This window comes from Poecilia reticulata, chromosome 16, assembly GCF_904066995.2.
Source record: "Poecilia reticulata chromosome 16, P_reticulata-male-v2, whole genome shotgun sequence".
In the NCBI taxonomy this organism is placed as follows: Eukaryota; Metazoa; Chordata; class Actinopteri; order Cyprinodontiformes; family Poeciliidae; genus Poecilia; species Poecilia reticulata.
In genome coordinates this window covers 7,305,485-7,329,079 of record NC_088845.1, presented here as the reverse complement: position 1 = coordinate 7,329,079, position 23,595 = coordinate 7,305,485, and the positions used below count along the sequence as shown (strand labels likewise).

Below are 23,595 nucleotides of genomic sequence, written 5' to 3'. Positions count from 1 at the left end.
CACATGATTGTGATTGGCAGCGCCAAGACCCGCCTCCTGGCTTTGATTGGTTGATAGATAGCACTGAGAAAAGGCAGAGTAGCTTATCTGCGTCATATACCCTACTGCCATGACATAGTGACAATTTCAACAAATATGTAAAACAAAAACAATATATATATATATATATATATATATTGTATATATACAATATATACAATATATTGTATATATACAATATATACAATATATATATATATATATATATATATATATATATATATATATATATATATATATATATATATATATATATATATATATATATACCCTATGTCTACTCTGGTTATTCACAGAGTAGAAAATTAAAAAGTCTTCAAGCCACAGGAATAATAATTTGGGGAAAACATATCTGCTGATGGTGGCCCACTGTGTTTTATCAGGTCTTCATGTTTCTCTGTCAAAAATGTAACATCATCAGATTACTTTATGTGTAATAAATATATGGAATTGTTTACTTTATGAAATATTATAGGCACAAATAAATTAAGTTGTTGTACTTTAAATTGTGTTGTTATCTCTTTTTGTATATCAATAAAAAAATCTTCATGTAATATTTGTACTCCACGCCATTAGGGGTGCCACAGTAAACACAGCAGACTCAAACCAAATAATTATAAAATGTCTGTACATGGAGCCAGTAGCAGGATCTCTAAATATTTAATAATACGTCATCTGGTTTGCTACAGATACGATCTTTCACATGGATGTAAAACGATGCAGCAGTTTAACCCTAACAAAAAATTTGCTTATTTCCTGGAGAGGTTATAAATAGAAAAACTGTGACAGAATTTCTCAGCACATCTCCCAGAAAGCCCTTTGGAAAAAAAAACCCCAACGCATTTCCTTTCCAGCAGCCTCATCTTTTCCTTTCTGTTCTTTATTTATTCATCGGCCCTAATGGGACATTGTGAAGCCACATCTTCGTGCATTAATTATTCACCTAAAAATCTTTTTTTTTTTCTTTAAGGCATACGAATTTGTTTGGAATCTCGAAAATTACGAAACTGAAATTTGAATTGTTTACAGGAACAATTAGGAGTATCAGTTTGTCATCTAAAGTGAGAAAACGATTACCTAAGTGAGAGAGAATAAAGCCGTGGGAGAGATGAGTGGGTCCTGCTGCTGACTGAGCAGGATGTACAGGAAATACCAGTTCCACCTTGAAACAACAAAGACATTCTTTGACACAACAAGAAAAGGCCAAGGTGCACAGAGATTAGGTACAAGCAAATCAATGAAACAAACTCCCAGGACTTGTATCTGGCATTTCAACTGTCACAGCTTCACCAGTTTAAGTCTGATGGGTTCTGTTTACAACTCTCGGTCTTTCTGTTTCTCTGTGGGCTATCCCAATCACTGTGGACACTTCCTCCCGCCTTCCTCCTTGTCTGTCTTGGCACCCTCTGCCTTTATTTCTCCTCAAAACAGATGCTTGGACGGTCTTTGTTTCCCAACAAAAGCGTGATGAGGTCAGAGCAGGGAGGACATGCAGGCGAGGTTTGGGAAACAGGAGGGGAGGAGGAGCAAAAGGAGGAAGAGAGAAAAACGGGCTGCAGTGACGTCACATGCAGAAGAGGAAATATGACTTCTTGCTTGCAGGCGTGTGTAGGTCTGTTTGCTAAGCATTTCTGGACATGAAGCTCTTTGTAGGTTCATAAGTAACTTATTGATGTTGAAATCTGTGTGTGTGTGTGTGTGTGTGTGTGCGTGTGTGCGTGTGCGTGTGTGTGTGTGTGTGTGTGTGTGTGAGTGAATGACTGTAGTGTGAAGCGCTTTGGGGTCCTCTTTGCTTGATAAGGCGTTATTCAAGTACAAAGCCATTTACCATTAACCATTTACCAAATATTTCATACTTTGGAGATCAACAGAAGAATGTGACAGAGATTTTAGTGGGGGGAAATCCCTGGGACATTAAACATAATAATTTAAAGATATCCATGGTTGTATGTAGTGAATCACTATTTATTTGATTTCTAAAAACTTGCAGTTACAACAAACATTCAGCCAGTGATCGTTTGGTGGTGGCCCAAGTTGATGATTCAAGGTTCAACTTCAACCTTGCAATCTTTCTCAATTGCTTTGGTTCATTTCTCTGATCAGAATTCAAATTCTCACAGCTGTTTGTTCAACGTCCACAACATTAAGTCATTTGCGCTTCATAGTAGTAGTTTCTCATACCTGTGCCAACAAGTCGAAAATGCTTTGTGTCAGTTGCTTTCATTTTGATGACACTGACACGTCCAATGATGTGAGTACTTGCTTTTAAGGAATGAACAATGTATTTTGCAGGTTCATAACTGAGTTTTGAAATTTGTACTGCTTTCAGAAACTTGCTGATGTGAGAAATGCATCAAAAAGCGACTAAAAAAACCTGTAAAATCAACTGAATCTTATTACTGCCCTCTAGTGGTGGTAGTTCAACGTGTTTCCTGTGAAACTTCACAAGAAAATCATTTCTAAGAGCTCACTGATGTTGTTCTGTCAAATATTTCCACTTGTATCATCTTCAGTGTTGGACAAACATAAATCTACAGAGTTCAAAGGTGAGGAGAACAAAAATATGACCTACAAACCTAATGACCCACCTAAAAGACTGAAACAAACAGAAAAATGAATAAATAGATTGTTCAGACTAGAAGAGATAATTAATGGAAAATATGAATATCTTGCTACTTTTTGCAAGGACAGCACATATTTGCATGAGCCTACTTTAGTTAAAATAACCTAATTTCATTGTATAGTAATCCAGAAACTGCAATCAAAATAAAAGTGAAATTGAAAGTATTATCTTCACCAGTTTAACTACACTGAAAAAAGTGTGATCAGGGTTAAGTAATATTTACTAAATAAATAAGAGCAAACTATACATAATAAAAAAGACTGTGTGCAGTTTTGAATGTCACTGAGCTGAATTAACCAAATTTGAATATTTTTTTAATTGCATTTTACTCTGTTTTATTTTAAATATAATCAGCAAAAAACAATAAGTATTATTTATTTATTTTCATTGGTAAAGTCCAAAATGCAGAAAATTGATACATTTTACTCATTTGGGAGGCCTTGACTTTTTCCCGCCCAAGGCATTTTCATCACAGGAACATCGCGTCTGCTCAGCATTTCGTGGACTACCGTTTGCTTAAAGGTAAGACATGTTTTAAGTGTTTTAGTTAAACAATTCAAGTGTCTGTAGCAGTTAAACATTGTCTTAAGTTACTGCAAATTAGCAAACATGGCAACTTTACTGTACAGCAAGTCAATTAAGTTATATTGTGAAGGATTCGAAGTCAGTCTAGTCATCTTTGATTTGACTAAATGCATTGCAATGATTGAAAAAGTAGTCTCAATGTCACAATTTAATGTGACTAACGTAACACCGTTATATAGTGGCCGTAGAATACAAGCTACTCTTTTATTTAATTTAGTTTCTTGGTCTCAGCCCAAGCTTCCCCTCCCCCACCTTAACAAGCTAGCTAGCATGTTTGGGCACCATAATGGAGGAACAGACTTTCAACGGTGAGATAATCAATGAGCTAATCAACTCAGGAGTTTCGTTTAAAGTTACTGCATGTAGTTTTTACAATTAAAATGTACTCAAGTAACATTTTTACTCAAGTAGCATGTTAAAAGCAGATTTCTAATCAGTTTTTATAACGGTACACATTTCGAAAGAAAAATCAGCCGTTTTGCATAGTTACATTTTCAGACAAAGTGCGCTGTTTCTTCTTTCTTCTTTTAATTTGGCGTGTTTTGAGCGCAATGGCTGGTGTTTTGCTAAACCCCAGTTCACCGGCTCTCACTGAGGCTCTCCATTAACATTACGTTAGTTACATTCAGTTGGCACAAACGGCTTCCTCATTTTTCCCGTTTTCTCGGAAAAACGTTATGCTTTCAAACTGTGGCTGCAGCTCACACTGACAGATAAACAGTTACAGTGAGATGCGTCTATGAATGTTGGGTTGAAATCAGTATGTAGCTTCGTACTGACTGAGCTGCGACAGAGAGAGTGAGAGAAATGTTTCCTTAGTCCGTTTTGGGCATCTTTGATTTTAATATTTATTTTTTGGCATTTGTTGATGTGCATATTACCTTAAAATCTGTTTCATATTTTTGTCTTAACATCTTAAAACGATAGTTCATTTTTTTAAGTAGGATTGGATGAGGTATTCATCCATAGTTGACATATTATAGAGCTGGATGATTTAAAAAAAAAAAAAAAACTTAATTGTGATGATCTTTTCAGTGACATTACAGTTGCGAAATGATTTGGCCAAAATGGCCAAAACATTTGCACACAGAAGAAACGAAATCATCAACCAATCACACAGTATAGAGGACATCAAAGCCAGATGGCCCGCTCTATTTGAGACATCTCACGTGAGTTCTAAGTGCATGCCAATCAGAAATATTCCTAGTCAATGTGAAGGATTGCATTTGTGATTCTGCATTTAGCAATTTGATACAAAATGTGTTACGTTACTGTCATCTTTTTTATAGATCAAATTTGATCCATCTTCTTGCTTTTGAAAAATGTCGTAAGAACAGTATGTATGTTTGTAATATTTGATGCTTTAAAACTGGTTTCATGATTTGTCTTTCAGATCCAGGATGAGTTTCACAGAATCACAATGGTGCATCTTGAATCAAAGTTCATGTCCAAACTGGATGAATATACTCCTCGACTTGTGAACCTCTTCCACTCGAAGGGCGGAAGCATGGGGTTGAGATTGCAGGCTATCCTACTCAAGGTATCTTTCATTGAGCATTATCGGTGCTAATATTTTATTCTCAAAGTTTTGTGTTTAAACTTCTGGAATATCATTACTTACATTTACTGGAGGTTAGCCTGTGATTGTCTTTATAAATGGAATATGAAATAATCGCATGAGAATTTGTATGAGTAGTGTTTATTACACTGGTCCCCAAGACGGCACAGGAACTCAATATTAACAGTAATATAAACCACCTGGTGTTTCTTTTTTTCGTTTCAGACTCCAAGCAATCCTGACATCAACATGACCAGAGATGTTATCATTCGATGTTTGATGATGTACCTTGGGGAATCTACAGATGAACTCTTAAAAGAGTACGATGTAAGTTGAATTAGATGTTAAAATATAAAGTAGGTGATTTCTCTCATCTCTTGTACTTGTTATTTGTTGGAAAGTCAAATCACAAAATAGTCATAACTGTATTTCTCCCAGTAGTTCTTGGCAAGGTATATTATTGTCCTCTGTTAAGTGTGTTTAAATTCTTATTTTCCATTAAGTAATTTTTAAATGCTAGTGCAGAATGCTATCTCAATTTGATTTCACCAACTGGCATAATGTAAAACTTGTCAGTAATTTATGTAATTTTTTTCCTAAGAATGCTTTACCTAACCATAACTTTTTTATTTTTAAGTCTTGGCAATTTGTCCCTAAAAGTGAGCTAAGAAATTATGGCCAAGACGCTGCTTTGTGAATACAAAGACATTTTTACAGAAAGTCTGAGGCAACGCAGAATAAGATATTAATCAAGACGGTGCCAAGAAGAAATAATAGTGTAATGGATTGATTTAATTTCAGAAACTTCATTTAGAAATATTTGTAACTGTTCAGCTCCTCATTGCATAATTGATTATAGTATAATATATTATTATGATTGATTTATATATTTTTTTTTTCCTTTATAAATTATGTGTGGGTTTTTTTTGTGTGTTATCTCAGATTTGTCTAAAACACTGACATAAATAGAGTGCATTACACGCAACGGCTGACAAACTCCAGATTTTCTTGTCCAAACAGTTGCAAGCAATTTGGGAAATGGAACCTTCTCCTTTGGCTGCACTGTCTGATATGCACAATGTTCTTGCTATTACAGGATGCTGATGAAGACAGTGTGTCACAGGACCTTGCTGTTCAAAGCCTGAAGATCTACAACATCAAAGCTAACACGTCAGAGGATCCAGACATCGGTATCGTGGTGGACGGCATGAAAATTCTAACTGCTCTGGGTAACTTTCCAAGGGCTTGCTCCCTGCTTGTTGGGTTGGCGTATGCTGTGAATCTCGCCTATCCAAAGGAGCTCAGATACACGTTTGAAGTGTTTCAGAAACTTCTCCTCGGGCTGGATAGTTCAAAGCTCTCCCCAAAAGTGAACAGCCTCAGGAATAAACTACTGGCTTAAGAAAACGGACCCTTGCTAAACAAAAGGGAATAGACAAGTCACTGTCAAAACCAACACGCAAAACTTTGTGAAATGCTCGGTGAAGTTAGTTAAAATTAGGGTCATTTTCAGTTCAGTGGATTTCTGCATGTGTATTTTTTCTTACAGTACATTACAGTTAACCACCCTTTCTAAGGACTGACCCCTTGTTCTCATATATGCCTGTTATATGGCTTGGATCTGTTCAGGTCTGTCACATGAACCCTTGTCCCTTTTATACAGCATAGAGCATCCACTATTGCCTTTTTGGAGAGTCCTTGCAGGCTTCACCACTGAAGGGTGATGATCTGCAGGCCGGAAAACTTTGTTGTGTTTCATTTGCACTTTATTTAATATGTTTTTTTCCAGTTCTGTCTTTCAACTTATTTTTTGAAAAGGAAAGTAAGTGTCACGGAGCCAAGGGCCCCAACACAGTGACAAGATGTAGCATAAACATACAAAAAAAGAAAATGGAAGTTTTTATGCCTCAAAGGTCTCGCCCAGCTCTCACATCTTGTCATGCGTTTTCCCCAGGTAAGTTTTATGTGCATACTTGTTTTGGGCTCTGCATGCCTTAAACATGCAGAGCACAAAAGTGAACATAAGAGTTCACTTTAAACATAAAGTGAACTCTTATGTGATTGATAAATTGTTGAAGCAAGTTTAACTGAGTCCACGTTGATTGTTGTTGATGTGATGGTTCTAAAAAATCATGTTAACTACTTTGAGCAGAGTGGCACTATGTTTTTGACTTGATACTGATGTATATTGCCCCTTCTCTGTTTTATTGTTGTATTTAGGAATTTTGCACTAGTTGGTGCTGGATAAACACGTTTTATAAAATTGCACAAATAAATGCTGCTGCTGTTTTATGCATTGTAATTTGTTATTTTTTGATGCCACTCAAGTTTGGTCAGGATATTGTGTAAATTAGACACAGAAAAATTAGGGCAACAAAGTGACATTCAATATTATTGAATAGATTTAAAGTGCTATGATACAAATAAAAACTTAAAATTGATCAATTATTTTAGCTACAGATTAATAAGAACAACAGTTTTAATGTGTTGAATTAACCAATAATGTGCTACAATATGAATTGATATTATTTGTATTATTTACTTAATCCAAATAATTTTTATGTTGATGTTTAGTAAATGTAAATCAATTTCACCCATTTAATTAATAAATATAAGTTAATTTTACCTAGATTATTAGTAAATATGATTAAATTTCCCCCAGATATTTAATAAATCCACATCATTTTTGCTCAGATAATTAGTAAATAAAAATTAGTTTTTCTTGTAAAATTGACTTGGATTTACTAAATATTTTTGGGCAATATAAATGATCATTTGCATTGATATTAATAAATCAAACACATTTCAGCTGTTGCTTTTATTAAGATGTACTTCATTTTTTTAAGTTAAGTTAAGTTAACATATTCAATACTTTTTAATCAAAATTGTAGAACTTAAATTCTATTCAATTATATTACGTGTCACTTTGTTGCCACAATTTTTTTAAGTAACCATTGGTCAAATTTTTCTCAGTGTAGACTTTCAATTAGGTGTTGTGTTTTTGGCAGGTGGGGAAGATACTGTGGTGCATTTTCAAGACATGCTCAAGTATCTTCATGGTTTTTCACTTTACGCTCCAGCTTCATCCCACAGTCCAAAAAAGAATGATTGTGAGGTTATTTCAGATGCATCGTCCTGTAAAAGGCCACCAACTTGTCTACAGGAAATCCTTCTTTCTCCTGAAACATTCCTTAGCCTTTTAGCTGGTTCTGTAAGGAATCATTGTCTTATTCCACCAAGTAGAGAGGTGAAAAGAGAAAATACAATTAACTAAACACCCATAATATACCCATGTGAACCAAAAAGGAAAATTTCCCGGCAAAGTTTGGAAATGCCACATGATGTAAACAATGAGAAGATGAAGTTATGAAATGAAAAGTGCCTATGTTTACTTTCCAAATGTTCCCATGAAACAGGGGAACTCCATGTAAACCTTTAGTGGGAAGAAATCAGACTCATGCCAAACAAACATCTACTGCAATTAATGTTGGCGCCATATTTTGGGAAAAAAAAATATACATCACACCACCTACTTGTTTCAGTGTAGTGAAAGAAAAACACTAATTAATAAAAAGAAAATAAAAAGAAAATCTAACAAAAATGATCTGAGGAATTGTTAACACTCAGATGCATAGTAGTTTATAGTTTTTTTAAAATTCAGTGGTATATTTATGTAGCTTAAACCAGATGTAGTTGAGGGCAAAAATATTCATACCACTGGGAAATTCTGGTTTAAAATTTAATAATAAATAATTAATAATTTAATAAAATTCATTCTAAGACACGAGACAAGCATCTCAAAATACAATAAAACAAATAGAAGTAGTATTATGTTATTGAACGTTGTCAGTTCTGAACATTTATATATAGAAAAAATATATGTTTCCAATTATTTTAACTATCTTGATACCCAGCTGTTTGGGCTTTGGTTTTTATTTGGGATTGATTTTATTTTTGTCTTGTGATCACTTTGGGGTTGTTTATATTGATTTAAAGATCTTTCCATCTCCATGAGAGATTTTTTTTTTAATTTATTACTTTCTTCAAATTTCAAATTTTACCTAGACTGAAGCTCCTTTACCTTTTAACAGTGTTGATGCCACAAGGGTTAATTCACAAAGTTTGAGTAAACTGGAGACATGCCTGTGGATTTATTTTAGGGTAACACCTTCAGCACACTTCCTCTGTGTGACATCACGGAACATCAAAAGAAATCAGCCAAGATAACAGGAAGAGACCTGCAGACTTCTAAAAGTCTGGTTCATCAGTTTCCAGATGGCTGAAGATGTCCTGTACAGTATAAGCAGTCCAGCCTATCAGGTCTTCATCTCCCAGCGGTGAATCTGTTTTGCTTCAAGATGTGTAAATCCACTCCAGAACAAAAGCTGGTAAGAGAGGGCGATTATCTATACTGAAATGAGTCAGTTACTGTCATAGGCTGAACCCATTAATTTGAAAGCAACATAAAATGCGTAATGCATTTTGTGCATCACAAAATTTGTGTGATGCACATTTCTCAGGAGAAAAATAATTGAATTTCTGGAGACATGTCCTGTGATTCTGATGAAGCAAGCATTTAAGAGTTTGGGCAGCTTTACATCTGGAGGAAAAAGAAAAAAACTCTTAGCCGAGAAGAACACTAACCCCTCTGTGGGGTACGAGGGATTGCATCAAAATTGTAACTCACCTAAGATAGGGAAAACATGTTGTGTAACTTTTAACAGAGTATAGAAACATCTATAAACTATATAAAGAAATTGAATTGATTTGTATCTGCATTTATTTTTCTTTCAACTTTGTATCTTTTCTTAAAGCTCAAAAAGATGGAGATTGGTTTGGCTCATCTGTATTGTCCTGTGATTGGCTGGCAACCTGTCCAAGCTGCATCCATTCTCTCATCTGGACCAGACTCATTTCTGCCACCTAGTGGTGATAAAGAAGAGAAAAGGTGACTTTACAACAGAATAAAATTAAATAAACAACCATGAAATGCATAAATGTATCAAAAACTTGAAAATTTCCAAAATACAGTTTGGAAGTGCCAAATGATGACAACAATGAGAAGAAGAAGTGAAATTAAAAGGGTTTGTTTCAAAGCACTTTCTAAAAGTTATTCAAGCAAAACAGGGGAATTACATACATGCCAGTCATTTCTATGCAGAATTCCTCAATCTTTAATTAGTGTGCGTACTGTCAGGTGGTCTGGGATTTTTATTGCATCACTTATTTCCTTTATTTTTGACAAATAATTAAAAAAAATAAAATATTGTGTAGATCTCAAAATGCATTTTGAGATTTGATTATCGTGTAACTTTAAAACACTATAATACTGGAGTAACAGTATTGCTTCATAATTGTTCTACATATTTTTTTTTTACCTCTTTGCATGAAAGTTTCGGGGTTTGAATCCAGGCAGGGTTCCATCACTTTAATTATGGAAAATGGTTGAATGAAATTTCTCGTATAAATTCTTTCAAAGCATTTCAAACAAACTGTATGTTACATTAGTTTTCTATTGTTGTGGCATTACTTCTTTTAAATGCTGTGCCACTGTGTTGTTACACAGTACAAAGTCTGACTGGCAACCCATTTAAATACATTAGGCAGGGTAAACATTTTTTAAATTAACATCATGTATACTATTTTTAAGCAAATTCATATTCTTTTAGATTACATTTCACAAAATCAGAGCTAATTTCTTAGCTTTCACTCATCAAGTGATGGTAAAATAAGTAAAATCCAAGGAAATGAAACACTACTTTGTGTCCTGCAATCATTCTTCTTCTTTATCCAATAACAAAATAATTGTAAGTTTGTCAAACTTGGCATGGTAAAATAAATATATCTGTAGACCTGTTAATCTTTGATTCTTCTTAATCAGGTCAAGGTAGATTAATTATTTAAAAATGTATATCTTCAACCTTTTGCTGTGTAGATGTAGTAGTAGTAATAAAATATTAAACAGTTACTATAAAAGGGGTATGATAACAAAAAAAACAATAACACAAAAATGTCAGCTGCTTTATGTTCAGTGAACCAAAAATTGCCATTAAGAAAATAACCAATTTGTAAAGAAATGTTTTTTTCAGATTTTTTTTTTAATTGAAAAATCACCAGAAAGATAAGAGGATGTCACAGTTTACAAGGAATTCATACTTAAAAATTAAATGTTGTATTTAAGAAAAATATGACTGCATTTAACAATAATAATTTAAAAAACAACAACTTCTACATATGTATGTGTTTTGTATGGTCGTTATTCAGGTTTTTATCACTAATTATCAGGCTCTGCTATTCCGCGGTCACAAAGGATGCCAGTATGTTTAGAGGCTACAGCCTCGTTGCATTCGTTTTCCAGTGTACCCCCCAGTCAAACCACCAGATGTCACTATTTCTCAACCTCTTGGACAACTTTAAATGCAGTTTGAAAGACTGATGAATAGGTCCCACTTGTTTCAGTCTCTCCCTTCTCTGTCACTCAGCCAAAATAATAAAATGCTGACTTCTCAAAGTGCTGCTGGTGAGCTCGTCTCAGCATAGCAACCATAAAGCCTGACCCATGAGAGAGTGAAACAAGAAAGGGAGGGGGGAGGAAAAACAGAGAGGGAACCTGCTTTAACTTCAGCTTCTGTCCTGCTGAGGGGCTTCAGCCCTGTGCTTCAGTGAAGGTAGGTGGGAGGCTGCTTCCCTCCGTCTCTGCTGCTTTTTCTTTGTTATATGGGGCCCATGGAGTCATTAATTTCTATTTCAGTTTGAATTACTCAGGTTGATTCAGCTAGAATGGGGTAAAAATTAATAAATTGTTGAATATGTTGTTCAGAAGTTTTTCAGTGTTTCTGTTTTGCTGTTAAATGCAAAATTAAATCTAAAAAAAAGTTCAGTTTGTGTGCAGAGGATTTTCCTGGGATAGTGGGTTACTGTCGAGGCAGCCTGCATTGTACGTGGAGGAGTTAAATCATCCAATCGTTTCCCAACACTGTGTTTTTAATTCGTCATAGAGGATTTGGAGATTTGTCTCTGAAAGCCGCAGATTAAAGGAGAGAAGGCAAAGTTTGTTCTCTGCCTATTCATCAAATCCAGTGAAGCTCCATTAATGGCTGACATCTGTATTTCTCTCCCTGGAACAGATTGTCTTTTGGATTTTTTTCCTCAAATAAAACTTTTAAAAGTTGCTCTTCAAGGTACAGATGGTACTCTGACACAGTCTTAAGTAGCAACCCAAGCTGGGGAGGATTCACACGACTGAAAGTAGCTGACTTGTGTGGCTAAAATTAATCTGAGGGCTGATTTGGAATGTTGCACTCGGACGGTAAGGCGTGGAGAAGACGACCCTCGCATGGCGAGAGATCTTCACAAAGGTCTGCTTGCTGAAGGAACCTTGGCTTTGTTGTTTGAAAAAGCCAAGGTTTTTCAAACCTTAATAAACCTTGGGTTTTTTTCAAGGGTTTTTGAATGCCTTTGATCTAAAAGGCAATCAAAACAGGAGTTTGGTTACTAAAACCTGAAAGGTTTATTGATAGAAAAGTAATGTATTAATCATTTGTGTTCATAACCTCCACCTCCAATTTCTCACAAGTATTTCATTACCTACTGTAGGTAATGTTAGTTTTTTAGATGCAAAGTATCTTTGAATGTAAGACTTTAAAACTCTGCCATACATATGTATTAAATCACAACAAAATAAAAGCACAGAAATCAGATGCCGTGACTAAAGTTGTGATTGTGCTTTTAGGAGTTCACCAGATGGTTGGAGGTTGAAACCCCATACTGAGAGGAATCAACACACAGCCAAATAGTCCTGATTTACTTTCGTTCATAAACAAGCTGCCTCCGGAAAATTCATGTTTGAACTTTTTTAAGAGCTCAGTTACACTTTACCTGAAAAATTCACTCTTTGGCAGGATGAGAGGTAATGAAATAGGAGAAGCAGCTTCTTAATATTGCACCTAGCTTTTGCCTAGCATGAGGCTTCTTTTATTAAAAGTGGACAAAGATCTTCTGTTAATATATTAGACAAGAAAACTAATTCATTCTAAACAACTTATAATTATATAAAAACAGGGAAACAATCATCATCTGCATCTTACTTGTTCAACACTAAGAGTCGTTTTTAATGTTTAAGTCTGAACAGTACCAGTGCAGTTTTCTACTCCTAAATGTCGTATCTGTATTTGTTGAATGATGCACAGATTCAGATTCAGCCACTTGCAGATGCATGAGTTTGACTTTTGACTGGAAAATGAACAGTCAGCCAACTGGCAGAACAGGTGACAACCGTCAGACGGCCTGGATCACAGATTGTTTGGTTGCATCTAGAAACTCCACAGGGACTGCAGGGGACAGATGAACATTTATTATTGCATCAATTGTTTCCACTGAGGTGGACTGATGCAATAAAACGGAGAACAGCATTTAATGTCGCTTTCTATCAAATTCTTTATTTAAAGAAATCCAAACAGGTCTATGCTGGTTTATGAAGTACAATAAAAAATAAAACCAAAAATTGAAGTTAAAAAGTTTGTTAGATTTTGATTTTCATAGAAGCTGTGTGTGCAATCAAGGTCCTATTTTTTTGTTTGTTTGTTTTTTAACAATTTACATCAGTCATAATAAAGCCAGTTCATTAAAATACATATTAATTTTTCCTTTATTGGCAGTGATCTTTATTAAGTTTCTCCTTGCATGAACTTGTAATTCATTAAAAGAGGACCAGATGCAGTTGGGCACTAACTCAGCAGTCATATTTTCATATTGAATTTCACGACTGTGCTTCCTCAGAGAATAGGAGTAAATTGGTATTATTAAAAGTTTGCTCTCTGGTTTCTCTGTGTTCCATCACATAAAGTTCAAAGGTCAACATGTGGGGAAAGACATAAACTGTTATAAATACAGATTCCTATTTTAGTTCATGATTTATTGTTTCATAGCTGAAACATTTTTTTCAAGGCTGGAAATGAACATGATTCTGTTTCTATCATGATGAAAATGTTGCAGACCATTCAGGTCAGATACAGTCATAATGAAAAGGGACTTTTCTAGTTTGTGCGTTTTAAAAACAGATCAAAACCACTTGTTCATGGTGAAAGTAAATCAGTTGAGTTGTTCTCCACATTGCCTCCTGAGCTGCATCCCCTCCTCTCCTTCTTATCCTTTAAATCTCCTCTATCTTCCTCGACCTGAGGTGTGATCCAGAGTTTGTGTCCTTGGCTTTACGCATTAGAGCCACTCAGCGGTGATGCGAAGCCAGCAGAGCTCGTGAGCCGCACAGGAACAAACTAACAGGTTTTATCAGGCAGTCTGATTCCATCATCCTTATGTCTGTTGCTGGATGATTGCTCGTTTAGGAGGCCTGAAACTAACGTCCATTGGGTTTAGATAAAGGAATTCATGACCATGTGAATTTAACATTGCACATTATTCTTAAAAAACAGTTATTTATCAGTTTATGACTTCATAAACCGATAATCCAAAAGAGGTTGCCTCATGTGTGGCTGATTATCAGATTGTTTTTGGACGTTAGCGTATTATGTTTGGCTTGGCTGACAAGTTTAAGACATTATTTCAATAAAAGAGATAAACTTGATGTGGTTAAACTCTAGGTGTCTTCTAGTAAAGTCTGTGACTTTGAGAAAAGGAGAGCGTAATGTTTCAGGATGACCAAGCCCTGAGTTGTGAGCAGAACTGTTCATTTTCCTTGGTATCCATTGTTTGGTATGTCTGATCTTTTGCTCTGGTTTGTCCTCGAACTTGATCTAGTGATACTACACAAACAAATGCAACAGTGTATTTCATATTTTTGTCTCTTTTTTACCACCATACTTTGTGGAAAGTTTCTTTCTTTTCAAAATAAGCTTTAAAACTATTACTTTTGGGAATTTGCAAGCCTCAACTAGACCAGGATGAAAATTCTAAATTCAAATTGATTTAGTTTTACCAGTTTAGTTATTAATTCTCATTGTAGTAACAGGCAATGGAGGGAAACCCAGAGATCCCAATTGCTCCTTCCAGTGAGTTTAGGGTCGGCGCTGGTGTCTCTTCAAGGTGTGATGTACTCAGAAAACTTTGGAAAAGAGACATCAAGGACGCGTCAACACAAAGGAGCAGCAGCTTTATCTAGAATTCCCCCTGGATGGTGAGGTTCCTCACTTTATCTATTTCATCTGACAGAGAAAATTCAATTCAACATCACTTATATCTCTTGATTTTTTAAACGTTGTCCATGTCTCATGACATGAACCAGAACCAAAGCATGTAGAAGCAGCATTCAGTTGTTATGCTCACAAATCTGGAACAAAAACTGCAAAGATGCTGAAACACTGAGTTTCTACAAATCAAGGCTAATAACCTTCCTGTTTAGAGTCTCCTTTCATTTCTAGTAACTGGAACAATGATCAAAATATTTGACATGTATTTGCTTGATGATGTAATTTGAAAAATGCTATGTATTTTTACTTGTTTCACCATTGGTTATTGCATTATGTTTTATGATGAAAAACACTTTGAAAGGCCTTGCTAGTTAAATGTTCTGTACAAATAGACTTGATTTGATTTGACTTTAGTCTGTATGAGAGGTAGACCATGGAATCATTCATTTACCGTTATTTGGTATTAGAACTCCTTTTCATTTATGCAAATTATCCTCTCTCTTTAATAAACCTTATTTTGTTACATGGCCTGACAGGATTTTACTCCTTTGACATAGTTGGGAAAACTCTGGACCAAAAATAAAGACATTGACCAATCAAACTCTGATGTCTCATGCTGTGTTTGTCTTGTTTAAAATTCTTATGTAGAATGAATCCTTTGCTTCTTGTTGGTGTGGCAGTCGCCCTGCGTTTGTGTTAGCAGATATGTTTTGGGTGGGCCTGCTTCTGTATGAGTGTTTGTCAATGATAAATAAGGGATTGCTCCTTTCAGTCCTCTCCACATTCTGCTATTCTTAGTTGCTATGTGGTGAGCGAAGGGTTTAATGTTACAAGGACTTTGCTCTGTGTGTCTCATATGTTTCACTTACGGAGGACATCAGTCTGTGGTTAATCACCTTTCAGATGTTTTAAGGTGAAGCTTCTCTTAACTGTTTGGTTTGATGATTGGGAATGCATGCATTTTTATTTTATTCAACATTTGTAAGCATATGCTTAAAAGTTTAAGAAAATGTACTGACCTGTTTTCCTTTCTATCCTCACAGTGCCCTCGAATCCAGGGGTGTGCAGCGGTGTGTATGAGTGACTGTGAGTGTATGTGAGCCATGTCGGACCCAAGGAACATCGATGAGGATGCCATCCTCAAAGGCCTCAGTGCTCAAGAGCTGGAGCAGCTGGAGTGTGAACTGCAGGAGATGGACCCAGAGGTATGGAGTGACAGTCAAACCTGCCAAGCGCTCAGCTTTGATCTCTGACACCTGGGGCACAGCGGGCTGATGGTCTCATTCAAACCTGGTGTGGGTTTTTCTTAAATCAGGTCATCCGTAGATTCATAGTTCTACTGAATTTTGATGTTATCATTTAATTGTTTTCCTTCTGATGACTCCAACATGCAACACAATCTACAAATCCGATTTATTATTCTGTGTATAAACTGTGCTAAATGCTTTTTTTTATCAGAATTTTATGCAAAAAATACTATGGAAAGTTCAATTCAAATTCAAATTAAAAAATTTAATATTGAAGCTCATTTAATTAAAGAGTTATTGTAGATGGTGAAGGATGTGGACAGGAAAGGTCTCCTGTAGCAGTCAGTGAAGAAGCCTCAGACTGAAGACACCTCATGAAGAGGATGCTCAGGGTTGTCCATATTTGTTCTTGATTTTATGTAAAATCTTTCTTTGCACCATCACAAAGATTGAAATGATGCCTATCATCAAGGTATTGTTTCACTTTTGGAGCACCTTTGAACAATTTCACATTTTAACAAATGTTAGTGTGTGCTCTGGGTTTTTATGTGACAGACAAAAAAGGTACCTGAAATAAAAACATCCCTGCAGGATGATGTTTCTATCTCTATTTTTTATGATTGTGATGGTGTTTTCACGGTTATGTACAGAATTTACTTCCATAAAGCACTTTGCACCTAGGAATCTCATGAGATCCAAATTGTCAACCTGTCTGTTGGATCACCTACATGACTTTTAGCAAACTGCATTAAAAGTCTCCACTATGTTCCTTCTGCCTGCTGTGTTATTTGGTGTTCATGATTCTGATTGTTCACTGTTGTTCTTTAGCAAACCTCTGGAGGCTTCACAGAACATATTCCTGAATCTTTGAGATGTTTCATCTGGACATTGTTTTGTTTTGACCTTGTGTTCTCCCAGAATGCCATGCTTCCAGCTGGCATGCGGCAACGAGACCAGACCAAGAAGAGCCCGACAGGGCCGTTTGACCGTGACGCCCTGCTGCAGCACCTGGAGAAGGAGGCTCTGGAGCACCCCGACAGGGAGGACCTGGTGCCCTTCACTGGGAAACAGAAAGGTCGGGGATAGCAGTTTCTCTGAACTCTTTGAAATTAAAATGCAATTTGTGTCATTTAGATCTGCATTTTGGAAAACAAAACACGACTAAGGGAGTTCTTCACCTCTAGTTTGTGCGTTTCAAAAGGCTTGTTCCTTCTCCTTCCAACAGCTCTACAGCGTTGCAGTCTGTGATGCACCGCTGCTCCAAAGTTCACTGCTCTTGGTTTCAGAACTGTGTGGGATTTTGCAGCCGACTGACTTTTGAGGCCACATTCATTAAGCAGCTGCAGTCCACCATGTTTAGACCTAAAAGATCTGCAAGAGAGTGCGCTTCAGTTGACGTTTATTAGATTTATTAAATAGAAACTAGGAATGCAACAAGTGCTTTTGTATTGCCAGGTGCTGTTGTGTAGATTTATTCACATAAGAAAAATGAGAAAGTAGTGCTTCATAGCTCTTAAACACTTTTATGAGAACTATCATCCGTCAAAACAGAGAAAGAAATCTGCAGAACATCATTTAATATTAGATTGCTTTGAATATTGCAGTTATGCTGTTTGATTTTCTTTTTGTCTGGACTCCAGGAAAGAAATTTGTGCCTAAGAAGCCAAAGGAGATTCCCCTGCATGAGCAGGTGATCCTGGAGCCAGAGCTGGAAGAAGCTCTGAAAAACGCTACAGATGCAGAGATGTGCGACATTGCAGGTTAGAAAACTTTCACAGCACTAAACACTTAAGATTAACTAAAAATTTTCCTTTGACTGAAAACTGTCTGTGCCTAAGATCATAAATGGTTTTACAGGATATCATTTTCGTTGCTGTTTTGCAGCAAAAAATCTTTAAAAAAAAAAAAAAGTTTATTTTGCTCTGCCATATTTTTCCCCATTCAGTTTCCCACCAACAGCTGCTATCTAACCCATAATAATGGCCCACAATGCATAGTGTGATCTCATTGTTTTCACAATGGCTGCTGTGACCCACATAGTTCAATCATGCAGGGCTGTTGTCTCTGCTGTTGGCTTCAAATTGTTTCCCTCAACACTAAGATGTCAAAGTTGTCCCGAGTTAACAGACGCTGCCAGAAACGCAGCAAGCTCCAATTCCCCGAGCTCAGCAAACACTAAAATAAATAAGCCTGGCTACAGGCCACTGAAGAAAGGGTGGAAAGGATGTAGGGATGGTGAGAGCAAAGATACTGTATCTGCCCCAAGCAGACATGTGTGAAGGCTCTGTGTTGTGTGATAAAGCCACAGTTTTTCATGTTTCCTGAAGGTCGGAATCCTTAAACTTCAGTTTAGGATGCAGAATGTGGCGCGCTTCGCTGCTTCAAAGTAATGGCTGGTAATTGGAGAAGTTGGGTCTGTCTGCAGTGGATGAAACTGAATCATTAAGAGAGTCAACTTTATTGAGAGTGACAAAGCAGGCCGGGCAAGCAGTCACACTCTCCTGACAGTCCGGTCAGACAAGCAGGCATCTGGAAAGGTAGAACGAGGGAGTGTGTTTGTCCAGCAACTGCGTGTCTGACCCTGGACAGCGTCCAGATCAGGATTAAATCTCAGTTAGCCCCTGTCAGGCTTTGTGTGGGCAAACACATTAAAACATGTATAAAACATCCAATCTGAGCTCAGATAGCACCAGGCAGGTTAAGCAGAAAAGTTGGATTTACAATTTTGTCCTGATTTTGACAAACACATTTAATCTGAGTTTAAATATTTTAGTTCAATAGTCTACTATGAGTCGTAAAGCTACCATGGGTTATTGTCAGGGCCAAACCGGATGACGTCCAGGTGTTAATGGCCAGAAACACCTCTATCTCACTCCCAGAAATCCCTGCCCCCTTAACTAGCAGCTGTCCCCCCTGGCTTCTCTTTTCTCTCAAGGCCCTTCCCATGGTTCCCCTCTCTGGGTCAGGAGGCTGGTGGGTGGGGAGGTGGGTGCTGTCACAGCAGTTGGCTTCTACATCAGATGGGTGCTGGCAGTTTACAAGACCAAGCAAAAAAAAAACTAACAAAAAAAACACTCTGCCTCCTGCTGGTGACAAACTGTAATAGCAGCAGACATAGAAAGCAAAGTTCGGGTAAAATACGTTTACTTTCATTTCACCTTTAAGTAAATTATGGATCCTTAAGTACTGATCCATAAAATGTTTTATTTTGAGAAATACTGTGCTCTTCCTGTACTAGATGCATTTGTTGTATTTGTTGTTATATTCGCTGCAAACTTGCAAATTGTTGTCAGGTACATGATTCCATTGATTTCAGCTTATTTATATGGTGCTTATTCACAATGAATATATCAAATATAAACACTAACTCATTATTGAAATTGTGGTACTACATCTTGCATGTTTTTAAACTGAATACCAGTGAAAATATGGTACTTCTCCCCTAATGGTTTGGATGTTTATAGAGGATTTAATAGCCTCAGCAATTATTGTTACCAACTACAAAAGTAGGTCAAACTTCTTTAAAAGAAGTGTGTGTTTATTTCACAAACACAAACTTTAAAGACGTTTGTGTTTATTTCACAAACCTTAAAGAAATTTGTGTTTATTTCACAAACAAACTCACTGGGAAAACTGAGCCTTTGATTCCAAAGCAAAACATGTGAGAAAATGTATGTATTTTTTTTCTCATATTTCTTTTTAAAATCTAAAAATACAGTTTAAACGGAAAAAAATACTTAAAGTTCAGTTTTAGAACCAATGTTTCTGAGAACTGTTTTATATCTTTAGATTAGAAATATCTTCGTTGTCCCACAGTGAAGAAATTTAACTAGCAACACCCAGGTAAATATAAATAGAGACATGCATATTCAAACTAAGATGAACTAAAATATAAAAACAGAAAAATAAGAATAAAATGGTGTAAAATAAGGCCAAATTTACAAAAAATGTCTATATACTGTATTTCTTGCAAAAAGTATTTGCTAACTAATAAATAACTAAACTTTGAAATATTCATTTTAAATATCATCACAGTCAGATTGTTTTTATTTCTTTTTCTTCAATTATTTCTTTTGTGAATGAATGTGGCTTACAATTTTCTTTTTTTTACTGTCATTTATCTTTTAGCATATTATTTAACAAATTCTGTCAAATGTGAATTTCCATCCATCCATCCATCCATCCTTGCAAAACTCTGATAGGACATCCAGGTCCCTACTAAGCTCAGCAGAAATAAAACAATATTTTTGCTTCAAAAAAACATGCAAAAAAGCTTACATTTCATTGTGACACGCACAGAATCCAGAAGTCTTTAGGTTTTAAATCCAAAAGTAGAACAGAAGAAAATAAAAATCTGGTTTACGAACAAAACAGTGTGTAAAAACTTATCTTCGGGCACAGTAGCAGCACCGATTTAAAAAAGAAAATGGACTGTAAAGCAGGCTGTGGCATTATATCTCAGCAGTGACCATGACTCAGCTGTGTAGTGATAGTTTTCCTCTCCTTGCAGCCATCCTTGGAATGTACACTCTGATGAGCAACAAGCAGTACTACGATGCTCTGGGCACCACAGGCACAATCGCCAACACAGAGGGCATCAACAGTGAGTGATACTCATTCTAGAAATGCAGATTAGTTGAATAGTGCTATATAATCAAGATTTATTTCACTCTGCATCTCTTTAGCCTCACTTGTGTCTTCCTGTCACGTCCAGGTGTTGTGAAACCAGATCCATTCAAGAGCTTCCCTGAAGAACCTCCAAACCCCACCAATGTGGAGGAGACCCTCGAGAGAATCCTCAACAATGACAGCTCTCTGACTGAGGTCAACCTGAACAACATCAAGGTAGTTTCAGCCGTACATTACAGCAAGAACAGCAAAAATCTGCTACTTGATTCATTTTTTGGTTCATCCAAAAAAAAAAAAACTTTTTCAAGTTGTTTTTTGCCAAACATTTGTCATGTCACCAAGTGCCACAACACACACACTATTAAATAGTAATTTGAAGCTGGCTCAAATAAAGACTACTGATTTAACCTTTCGACCTGTAGGACATTCCCATCCCAACACTAAAGGAGGTCTTTGACGCAATGAAGGAGAACTCCCATGTAGAGGTTCTAAGCATTGCTGCAACTCGTAGCAATGACCCTGTGGCTTATGTGAGTACATTGGTGTTTTTATTAACAGTAACAGCAAAAAAAAGTTTAAGATTTTGGTGTTAATGACTTCATTTATTCTTTACAAATTAGATATATTTCTTTCTATGTACTTTACGTAGTTCTGCTGTGTTAAATAAATAAAATTTAAATATTTCCCTATTCAAAAATCAGCATTCTTTAAGTGTTTGTCGTACGGTTTTTATCTGTCAAACAAAAGATATAACGTAAACGTAGAGCATGTGATCATATTATGTGTGCTGTTGTTTCCAGGCATGTGCTGAGATGCTACAGGAGAACACCAGCTTGCAGAGTCTTAACATTGAGTCCAATTTCATTACTTCAGATGGCATGATGGCCATAATTAAAGCCATGGCTAACAACGCCACACTGGTGGAGCTCAAGATTGACAACCAGGTAGGAAACAGATGTGACCTTTTTTTTCACGCAATGCATTTAGTCAGTCTAACCAGTATCAGTAAAAAAAACAGCAAAAGAACAAAAGATGAATCCATTCCTGTTCTTTTATGCAGAGGCAGAAGCTGGGAGACACAGTCGAGATGGAGATTGCCTCCATGTTGGAAAACAACTCCAGCATTCTTAAGTTCGGCTATCATTTCAACCAGCAGGGACCCCGCGCCAGAGCCGCCATGGCCATTACAAGAAACAATGACATGAGTGAGTGCTGCCCTGTCTGCTCAGAACAACATGAATTGTTAGGGTTTTGCTTTGGTAATCAAAAATAGATCAACACAGGCAAACAGGAACACTTGAAAGTGGCTTACATACACATCCTGGGCCTGCATGTCTGGAAAAATTATTTGAACCATTATTTTGGATGATCATACAACAAACAATTTCAATTAATATATTTTTATTGGATTAGTTTATGCCCTTTAATCTATCCCATAATCATTTATGATCCATTTGGGATCTTTGTCCTGTCAGAACATTAGCCATGTAGCTGCTGATTGAACTGAAATTGGAAGTAATTTCTTATTCCATTCATCTTGTGCAATGAACCAACAGCTCTGGTACTGAAACAGATTAAAGGACCATCTTGTTCAAAAGCTAAGTCTTTAGGCTTGAAAAGCTCCTCCAAACGTCTAATTTGAACATGAAACTGGTATTTCTGTCATTCGCAGTTTACAGTAGCTTGAGCTACTGTTTCCTGAATGTTTTAATTTTCTCTCATCTGATGTACCAGACAAATAAAGCTGAGGCAAAATCAGCTAGCATTACAATTCCAAACACATCAAAGCTGGTTTTGAAATGAATCTAACATTTAGGCTTCTGTCCCTGACCTTAAACCTAAAAAAAGTAAATGCTGAGTCTGTACCGGACAATCTAATTACTTAAACTGTAGCAATTGTTGACAGGAGTGATCAAATAACCAGTAAATCCAGAAGTTTTTTTGTTGTTATGGAACTTGTAAAGGGACATTTACAAATGTTTGTATATATTTCAGCTTCTATATGTCCTTTTCACTATGCAAATGTTAAAAAAATAAGAACTAACAAAACCTCCGTAACACAATCATACTTGCCATATTGCTTGTTCATTCATTTCATTCTGGGAAATGAATTCAAATGAATGAATAGAAGACAAAAAAATCTATGACCGAAATATTGAATTTGATTAAACTTTTTGTCAGAACTGCATTTCCCCTTTTGAAAAGAAAATCGCTTTGGTTGGAGCAACTGCAACAGAGTGAAAATGTGACTGCAAGATCTCTTTGCTTTACAGTTCGCCAACAGAGACTGAGATGAAGCAAACAGGAGAAACACTGAAGTCCTTCAGAGCCTGAAAAGTCTCTGATGTCTGATGACAGCGATGTGACAGCTTCCTCTATCAGGGGTGTGAAAGAGATGAACCAATCATCCCAAATTCATCTGAACCATGTCCAACCTCCACGCTTAACCATTTCATTTCATTTACTGAATTCATTATAAAATGATGTGATCAAATGTGCTGTGTCTTTTTTGTGATTTTAATTTGTTCATCACCAACATCATCATCATCATCATCACAGAAAATTATTTGATTCATGGAAACTTTTTCACTTTTGTGGTGCTAAATCTTTTGTGAGGAGGGAAACTGTAAATATTTTCAATAAAAAAATATCTATTGGACTATTTTTTTCTACATCTCTGGCAAGTTTAATTTTTTCTTCTACATACTTTTGCACATATGGAAATTATGGTCAACTAATGACCAATCTATTTATATGAGTCACAAGACG

The 23,595-nt window shown here is 36.2% G+C and overlaps 2 protein-coding genes across 3 annotated transcripts; both read left to right on the top strand.

Annotated features, from left to right (window-relative positions):
* Positions 1-3,076: 3,076 nt before the first annotated feature.
* LOC145555334 (uncharacterized) lies at positions 3,077-7,097 on the top strand. 2 transcript variants are annotated; one of them, XM_081617061.1, is made up of 5 exons: positions 3,077-3,184; positions 4,283-4,416; positions 4,641-4,787; positions 5,031-5,132; positions 5,902-7,097. In XM_081617061.1, the coding sequence occupies exons 2-5, from the start codon at positions 4,315-4,317 to the stop codon at positions 6,205-6,207; spliced, it is 657 nt and encodes a 218-aa protein (XP_081473187.1). In that variant the 5' UTR covers positions 3,077-3,184; positions 4,283-4,314; the 3' UTR covers positions 6,208-7,097. The 2 variants fall into 2 exon arrangements, with proteins under 2 accessions (XP_081473187.1, XP_081473186.1); XM_081617060.1 differs by lacking the exon at positions 3,077-3,184 and having other exon boundaries at positions 4,230-4,416.
* A 4,223-nt stretch (positions 7,098-11,320) lies between these two features.
* Positions 11,321-23,320, top strand: tmod4 (tropomodulin 4 (muscle)). Its single transcript, XM_008430880.2, has 10 exons — positions 11,321-11,473; positions 15,994-16,155; positions 17,116-17,272; positions 17,838-17,957; positions 20,708-20,800; positions 20,912-21,042; positions 21,249-21,356; positions 21,627-21,770; positions 21,887-22,031; positions 23,100-23,320. The coding sequence occupies exons 2-10, from the start codon at positions 16,054-16,056 to the stop codon at positions 23,120-23,122; spliced, it is 1,023 nt and encodes a 340-aa protein (XP_008429102.1). The 5' UTR covers positions 11,321-11,473; positions 15,994-16,053; the 3' UTR covers positions 23,123-23,320.
* Positions 23,321-23,595: the final 275 nt, after the last annotated feature.

Coding starts and splice junctions, on each gene's coding strand:
- LOC145555334 (XM_081617060.1), top strand. CDS start 4,270: ATGATCTTTTCAGTGACATTACAGTTGCGAAATGATTTGGCCAAAATG. Junction 4,417..4,640: donor CTCTATTTGAGACATCTCAC/GTGAGTTCTAAG, acceptor TTTGTCTTTCAG/ATCCAGGATGAGTTTCACAG. Junction 5,133..5,901: donor AACTCTTAAAAGAGTACGAT/GTAAGTTGAATT, acceptor TTGCTATTACAG/GATGCTGATGAAGACAGTGT.
- tmod4 (XM_008430880.2), top strand. CDS start 16,054: ATGTCGGACCCAAGGAACATCGATGAGGATGCCATCCTCAAAGGCCTC. Junction 17,273..17,837: donor CTTCACTGGGAAACAGAAAG/GTCGGGGATAGC, acceptor TCTGGACTCCAG/GAAAGAAATTTGTGCCTAAG. Junction 21,043..21,248: donor TCAACCTGAACAACATCAAG/GTAGTTTCAGCC, acceptor TTCGACCTGTAG/GACATTCCCATCCCAACACT.